Below are 8,828 nucleotides of genomic sequence, written 5' to 3' on the forward strand. Positions count from 1 at the left end.
TGGAATGAACAGAAAGACGAACAATCTGAGGTTTTATATCTGGCCGTGTTTTGGCGAATTTGTAATTTCAGTCTCTTCAAAGACTTGCTTTGAAGCATTCTTGGGAATCGCATCGTTTTAAATCATATAAGCGAATAACAGAAAATAAGCATTCACCTGTAAGTTAGGTTCAAGAGCGTTACTGAATCGAGGAATCATTAGGATCATGCTTGCTTAGCAATTGTGTTGTGTGTTTGCGTGTGTTACTGTTGCTGTTGCATTTGAAGAAGCAGTGGCAGATTGGGGAAGGAAGCTTCCACGGTATCCATAATCGGTGTCAGCCTCGAAGTCGACAGCATCAGACATTGTGAGCATGACAGCGCCTGAAGGGAAGTGCTGAATGAAGATCCTCTTGAGGCTTTCGAGCGATGGTCTGTCTCCAGGCGCACGCGACCAGCATTCCTTTGCCACGCTGGCAAAAGACGAACTGCAGGTCCTGTCGATATTTGGCCTCTCCCCATTCACGATCTTCTGCCCCGCCACCTCTGCCTCATACTCTCCAAACGGGATCTCCAGCGTCAGACACTCCCACAACATTATCCCAATCGAAAAAACAACTGATTCTTTTGTTGCTCCTATCTTTTTGTTGATCAGCAGCTCTGGCGCCTTCCATCTCAAGCACTCTTTCCTGTTGTCTGAATCATCCTCAAAAGCTGATGATGGCGGTGGCGAGTCTTTCCCATTTCTGTTCACAGTGGAGCAATCAGATGTTGATGTGACAACAGTTGATGAAGAGATGGATGAAGTGTCTGAGCCTGATGAGCAATCCGAATGAAGTGCAATGCAAATCTGCATGTGCTCAGAGAACAGAATGATATGAGGACTCAGATTTGCCAAAGAAGATAATCCGTTTTCCATTTCGTCAAACGAGTGGAGTGCCAGATTAGCCACCCAGAACAGGATCTGAGCAGCTGTTTGCTCCCTCTCCTTCAAAGTTCCTATTGCCATCTCCTTCGTCTTATTCCTCCCATGAAGAAGCATGAACAGCGAATCCCTCAAATCCACAATCAACTTCTCATGAGGAGATGAGCATGCCATTGCATCCACCAGATTCGACATTGATGAAGTGGTTGGGCACAGATCCTCCCCTCGAACAAATGTCGTGTCTGTATCTGACGTATCTGTGGATGAAATTGATGGTGATGGTGTTCTTTTCCTTGTCTCTTCTTCTTCAACCTTCTCCAATGCCCATTCTGGGATCTTGTCTGAATCTTTCCCCAAAATGTTTTCAGTGGAGCCGCACTCACTCAGCAAATGCTCTGATGACTCCGAATGTTGCATTTTCGTGTCATACGCCCTCTTCTTTATCCTCTCTTCGTTCTTCTTCTCAGCCTCCCTCTCTGCTCTCCTCCACTGCTCCTCCGGCGACATCTCCATCGTCACCATCTCAATCAACTTCGGATCTTTTTTCACTGTATCTTCAACAATCACTTCCAGTTCCTCTGTTCTTCTCTTTTGCTTTCTCCATCGAACAGCCAAAACAACAATGATCAATAGTAGCACAACAAATATAATGCAAGAAACAACAATAATGATCCAAGGTAATTTCGTGCCATTCCCACCTTCAACAATTCTTTCATTTCCACTTGACTGACCTTCGCTCCTGTTCTTCAGGATGAATGAATTTGTCGAAGAAGGTAATTCTGCATTCCCAAACAAAATACAAGCACTCACTTCGATTTCATCTCCACAACTGCTGATGAGATCTTTTGCCACACTTCCTTCTGCTTCTCTTTCTGACAAGAATCCTTCCATATCAAAATCAAATTTTTCAATCTCCTTCTCTTCTCCTTTCCTCTTCACAACTGAGAATGACAGATTGCATGGAACAAGAAGCATTCCTTTGAATGCCAGCTTCATTCTATTTGCCTCTTCTTTTGCTTCAACACTCTCCAGAACAGGTATGAAGAATGATGAATCCCTTTCTGAAGCAATCCCTTCAAAACTGCACCCATCATTCAACATCCAAAGAGACGTGTTTGGCAAAACGCCGTCCCCTCCTTTCAAACCCACAACATTCAATTCTGAAGAGCCTTCACACAATATGTTCCTTCTTGCAGATCGGTAATTCGGAATGGACTGATTGTTGTTTTCAAACTTTCCATCCAATATCTCCACTAATCCACATGTCACAGAAAGCCCTCCTTTCTTCGAATTGCAGATTGTTGTTTCTTTCATTGTCACATTGCTTGATGTAACATCCACAACTGATCCATTCCAATTACACAATTGATCATGCTCCTTCATCTTCACTTCATCATCATAAAAATTGTATTGACTTTGATTTCCATCCTCTTCTTCTTCCCCCTTTTCATCTCCATCGAACTCACAAGAAAGAACAGATATATTTGAACTGCTTGAAACAGACAATTGGCTTCCTCTTTCTGTTGCAAGTTCACAAAAAGAAAATGAACAGTTAATTAAATTCACACATGTCTTGTAACTCTCAATTCTCACAACACTGTTGTTATTAGTGTTCCCATATGATGAAATATTCTCAAATGATGAAATAGAGATTCTAAGACTTCCCTTATCTTCATCATTATCTTTTCCATTTCCATTCATATTCAGCTCTTCTTTGTTCGTTGAGATCAGACAGCCATTGTTCAATGAGATGTTGGAACAGTTCATTTTTTCAATCGAGACAGTTGCACTCTGTCCAATTGCCACAACATCTGCTGTCGATGTGAGAGATTCCAGAGTCATTTGGGAAAGCACAATTTCTGACTCATCTGAAAACAAAAGCAAAGGTTTTGCAAAAGACAGCCTGCTGAATAATGTCTCGCTCATCTTCAGAACTCCTCCCCAAACAGCCATCACATGTGAATCCAGCTCCAACGAGGCATCGGCTGCTGTGAATGTGCACTGAGACACTTCCAACACACCATTCGATTCAGCGAATACAGCTGAGTGTGTGGCCTCAAACGAAGAGGCAAATGATATCAGGCAGTTGCGAACTGTGCAATCCTCCTCAAACAGAACCACACTCTGGGCATCTCCAGTGAATGGAATGGATGCGCTCAGCTGGATTGTTGCTTGCTGCTTTGTTGAAGGCAGGATGGACAGCCCATGCACAGTTGTCTCTGAGAGGAAGGTGGATGTAGTGTTGATGAAAATGATATTCACGAGTCCCGGCTGGATGTGGTGAACAGCAGATGAGATGCTCCGACAGGGGTTTGTCGGCAATCCACACTGAGTAGTGTCTGCCGAATCGAGATACACAAAGATCTGTGGTGCATAGTAGAATGTGATCAATGGGATCAAGTCCACATCCTGCTCATCAGCATCACTCGCACAGATGGACTTGTTTGACTGGAGCGACTCCTGGGTGAAGTCGAGGGAAAAAAGTGTTTCATTGATCTGCTGATCGATCGACTGGCAGTTGATGAATATGTCCTTCCCCACAAGTGCATCATTCATTGTGAATCGGATCTCTGATATTTTCAGCGGGAGAAAAGATGGTTCATCAGGAGCTGGTGATGGAGATGAGAGATCCACACAATCAAACATCATTCCTCCTCCTCTCCCAGTGACTGTTGAACATCTGCAGATTGTGAATGAACATTGCTTCACCTCCACCAATGATTCTCCACTCTTCACACACATCATCAGTGCCCCTCCCCTTTCACTCATCTCGCTCACACACCGGCTGAATGTGCACTTCTCAACAACACTCTCCACAACATCGAACAGACCAAAACAAAGAATGGTTGCACTGTCACCAGAGCATGTGTTGTTGGCAAATGAGGATGACTGGATTTGGATGGAGCAACAAGGCTTGTCCGACACTTCATTGTGAGCAAATGAATGCTGAGACAGATGAGATGGTGCTCTTTCGAATGATATAAGAGCACTTGAAGATATTGAATTATTCGAGACTGTCATGTTGGAAAGGATGATTGACTGAGAAGGAAGTGAAACAAGGAGAAATGGGTGAGTGGATGAAAAAGAGGACAATGTGCAATTGTCAATCAACAGGCTTCCCTCTGAAACACTCAACAAAGTGAATGAGACAGGCTCACTTGAACTATGAGGAGTGAAAGAGCAGAACTTCATTTTAAGAAGCGATGAGGAAGTTGATGATCTGATAAATGTTCTGTGATGGGCAAATGCTGTTGGGACGTGGAAGGAGAGAACCTCAAATGAAAGACGGATGGTCGAATGGATCATCCATTCTTCATTTTCAACCGGATCATCACCCACGTCAATCCCTGACTCATTGTCTTTCCCAATGATTTCCATTGAGATTTGTTTTGATTCAACAGAAGATGAAAGGGAAAGTGATGTTGTGAGTGAGGGAATGTGAGACACAGAGATGGACAATCCATCTTCATCATCATCAGAAGCACTTCCAGGGAGTGGGGTGAATTTGAGGGAGATGAGATGGGAGATAGACCTGCATGGAGCAACATCATATCCACATCCACTGAAGTCTCCTCCTTCCTCCCCATCTACAAATCCACTCCCGCTGAAGTTGCTCCACAGATACACCACAAGCGGAATCACAAACCCAACCCCTGTGCTGCCTCTCTCCCACCCACACAGCTCGTCCATCGATGTCTTTTCCTTCTCACTCATCTCCCAGCAGAAATGTGCGGAATCCACAACTTCATCCAGAGAGCTCCCATTCACAAGCACATTCTTCCCTTTCCAGGCATAGCACATCACAAACCTTATATCCCCAAAAGCAAACTGAGTTGCCTCATCCTCCAACCATAGAAATATTCCTCCTCCCATACCATCTTCTTCTCCTTCTTCCCTCTTTCCTGCACAGCACCCTTCAAACTTCGAGGATCCATTCACGACCATTTCATCCCTGCTTCTCAGGTACACATGCGTCCCTCCTCCTTTTGCTGTGTTTCCCTTTGCCCAGCATCCATTCAATGTGCAGTTGTCAATTATCAGTTTCTTGTTTTCCGATTCATGAGCGTTTGTCTCATCCTCAACACAAACACAAATACAAGCTCCATCCCCATTCTCTTTTGTGACTCCCTCAAAAACACATTCAACACAATTCATAACAAAACTGCTCCCCTTCCCTTCAATCAACGAATGGTATGTTAACACCATTGCTCCTTTTGTCTCAAACATTTCCATCTTCAACTCCCCTCCAACCACACTCACAAAGCAGAATCCGATCTCATTCACAATCTCAGAAAACACAGTCACCGATTGTGTTTGCTTCATTGATGAACAGTTCGAAAGAGTGAGAGAGGAAGTGGAAGTGGGGAGTGTGATGAAAGATTTGGCATTTGAGAGAGAAGAAGGAAGGGAGAAGCAGATGTTGTATATTGAGCACTCGGTGGAGACACTCACCAGCCATTGATTGAAGAGCTCTGTTTGTGGTGCATGCACATCAACAACCATTCCCTTTTCCTCGCATGAGATATTCCAAACTGGTCCATCCATCATCATCTCCTCATCCAGCTCATATCCCTCTCCGACAACAATCTGCCTTTGTGCTGAACCAAATCTGAGCTGAGCAGCATGCATTATTGTCAGGCATGGAAAGAAGCTGAATCCACAAAAATTCGAATCAAAAACCCAGTTTCCTTCAGTTCCTCCAACATGTGCTGGAGGTTGGAATGACTCCAAAAATACATTCAATGGAAACATTCCCATCTCACTCAGATTTCTATCAAAACCCATCAGCTCTTCATATCCCAGCCCATTCAGTGAAACACAAATCTTCTCCAAATTGATTGTCTCTCCATTCATGTTGCTCCCATTCACAAAGATATCTCTCCCTCCCTCTCTTGACTCACAATCCACAAAACTCACTGATGAAATCACAAAGTCTGCTGCCCCATCCTCCAGCCAAAGATACAATCCTCCTCCACATTTGCTGCATGAGCATGAATCGAGTGTGGTTGGAAACAAGGAAGATCCCATTCTGAAGGTGCCGGTGGATGATGTCATGTCAATCCTGATCACTCCTCCACTCCCATTCGGACACTCACAGTTCTCGATTGTTGTATTCCACAGATAAAATGACTCTCCCTCACTAATTGTCTTTGACATCACTGCTCCATCCCCTTCTGCTTTGATCACATGCGAAAAGTTGGAATTTGCGATAAAACATTCATCATTGTTTGGAAGAGAAGATGAAGACGATACCAATAATGAAACAAAAGAGGTTTCTTGAAAGAGACTGTCCTTGGACAAGATATTCTTGACAATGCAATCAGTCATTCGAAAGTTGGCAAAATTCACCTCAAACAAACTGTTAAAGTATTCTTTTGAGTGTAGTCCTTCCTGATTCAATGGGGTGCTGATTGCAAGCTCCTGGAGAAATAGTTGAGAATTTGAGGAGCTCAGTCGGAACAATCTTGAACTTTCATGTGAGTCAAACACAACGCTCAAAGATGACAATTTGCATATCCCGTCATCCACATTCAGAAACACTTGATCTACCTCAACACGAACTGGATTCAATTTAGTCAGATCCTTTCCTCTCCCTTGAATAGAAATATTCTTTCCCTCCACATTCAAACCATTTGATTCATCCATTTCATAAGTTCCCTCGATAAGCATGATTCTGCATCTGCTCTTTGTTAATGTATCTTCCAATGCGAATTTCAACGAATTACAACCATCCTCAACTGTCAACCCACAGAGCGAATTGTTGTTTCCTCCATCTGAAATGACATATCTCACAAGAAATCCATTTGGCAACCAATCATTTTTTGGACCTAATGAGGAGCTCACACATCTGCTTTCATCACTTGTCATGGAATAGCATTCTTCAAATGGACTTTCTGGAAATTTTCTTTCTTCATCATAAAAATATGCATCACATGCATTCAGTGCTGAATTGTTGAAGAAGAAGCAGAAAAATATGAATTTTTTGTTAAATTCCAATGAACTGACATGTATTTGAATTCCTCCGCAATATTCTTTATTCGCAGAGCAATTTTGAAATACGCAAGAGCTCATTAGAAAAAACGACGGAATTGATAAATCTGCATATAATCCTCCCGCATTTTTATTCACTGAAGAATCATTGATGCACGAAACATTCATTAGCAGGACAGGAGATCCATCATTGTGAGTGTTCAAATTGCATTCAGTAGATGTGGGAGTACTTCCATGATTTAAAAATAAAGCTCCTCCGTATTCGGTAGAAGAAGAATTTCTAATTGCAGTATGAGAGATATCATAACAATTTGCTGTTTCTAAAAAAATAGAGCCACCATGAGAGCCAACATTTAATAAATCTCTTTTTCCAACGCAGTAATCAAACGAACAATTTGCAACATTAGTATTGAGAGAGTTGAGCACGCAAATTCCTCCTCCCCATCTGCTGCATGAACAATTCTAGATTCAATATTGAAAAAGTGAGAAAGAAAAAGTTACCAACAATTATAAATAAAAATTAAAAACGATCAAACCATGAATATGCAGCTCTGAACACTCAGTGTTGATGAAGGGCCATTGAAAAAAATGGCACCTCCGCAAGTGTTAAATCCCTCATCTGTAGCAGAATAATCAGTGACATGCTGTTCGACAAATGCTGTGTATAGAAAGCTCCAATCTTCATTGACCTCCACTCTCGAGCCATTATTCATGGTTCTTGCACAATGCATCACACTTGTGTTGAAAACATTCAAAGCACGATTTCTGTCTCCTATTCCTCCATAAAGCACGTTTTCAACACCATGCAATTCACATCCAGTTATGATAAATGCTCCATTTCCTTTTTGAAGCTCCGACATTTCTGAACAAAATGGACCCTTCTTTTGAGTGGAAGAAATGTTCGAGAAGACACATTTGGCAATGTTCAAAGAAGATGAATGCGAAGAGTCAATAATAGGAGCCTTTGCAAAAACAAAATCAGAAAATGTTGAGGATGACAATAAGATTGTTTCAAAATCATTCCCAATCCATTTCTTGCTGCCTGAATGTTCATGAACCACTAATTGTGGTATTTGACCGATTTGACTTTTTGTGAATAATGATATGTTGCTGAAGAGTGCTCTTCCATAAACAATTCTGAAAAGACAACTTGCTTTCTCATAGTTGCACAATATCATACACCAGAGAACAACCACATTGGATGAAGCTCCATCAACAACATTTGTGTCTCCTTTTGTTTGCAACTGCAACTTTGAGAAAGCAATTGAAGTATTTATCAATGAAAATGATGCCCTCAAACAAGAGAAGTCCAACATTCTATCATCTTGAAAATGAACGGAGGGATGTACACTAATGGAGTTTGGGAAAATGCATGATTTAGGGAAACCTAAAAAATATTTGTCTATTTTGGAAAATCCGTAATAGGATGATTCTCCATTCGTATTTCGCAAAGAATTGTATTCAAAAGCATTGGCATTCCAGTGAAAACTCAGAATTTCAAAAAAATAAAAGAAAAAATTCATGCAAGAAAAATTCTTGAGTTTTTTATTATTAAAAATATATATTATATGCATATTTCTGATCTTTTGAAATTTGAAATTTGAGTGATTGTTTTTCTCAACGAAACAATTTTTGTGGTGTTGATCATTTTAAAATGATTTGTGATGGGAAAATAGTTTTTTGCTTTGAAGTTTTTATATAAGTTTTTTTTTTTTTTTTTTTTTTTTTTTTTTTCGTGAATCAACAAATTATTACAAAGGACTGTTGATCAATTCAGAAATTTTTATTTTAGCTTTTTTGAGGAAAGTTTTTGAAACTATTTGTGAATCTAAATTTTGTGATAAGTTTTATAATAAAAACTTAAATTACGGAAAGAATTACATGCATTTGTATTTTTCAGGGTACTTTTTGTATTTCTCATAATTTTTGATGCT

At 40.9% G+C, this 8,828-nt stretch overlaps 1 protein-coding gene across 1 annotated transcript; it reads right to left on the minus strand.

Moving 5' to 3' along the window:
- Window positions 1–213: 213 nt before the first annotated feature.
- MONOS_3963 (putative Protein tyrosine and serine/threonine kinase) lies at window positions 214–7,754 on the minus strand (the record flags this gene model as incomplete). Its single annotated transcript, XM_067873997.1, has 3 exons — window positions 214–1,787; window positions 1,986–7,356; window positions 7,431–7,754. 3 exons carry the CDS (start codon window positions 7,752–7,754, stop codon window positions 214–216), a joined length of 7,269 nt encoding a protein of 2,422 aa, XP_067728355.1.
- Between the last annotated feature and the right edge of the window lie 1,074 nt (window positions 7,755–8,828).

Source organism: Monocercomonoides exilis (genome assembly GCF_001643675.1).
Source record: "Monocercomonoides exilis strain PA203 chromosome Unknown scaffold19-1596985, whole genome shotgun sequence".
In the NCBI taxonomy this organism is placed as follows: domain Eukaryota; phylum Preaxostyla; order Oxymonadida; family Polymastigidae; genus Monocercomonoides; species Monocercomonoides exilis.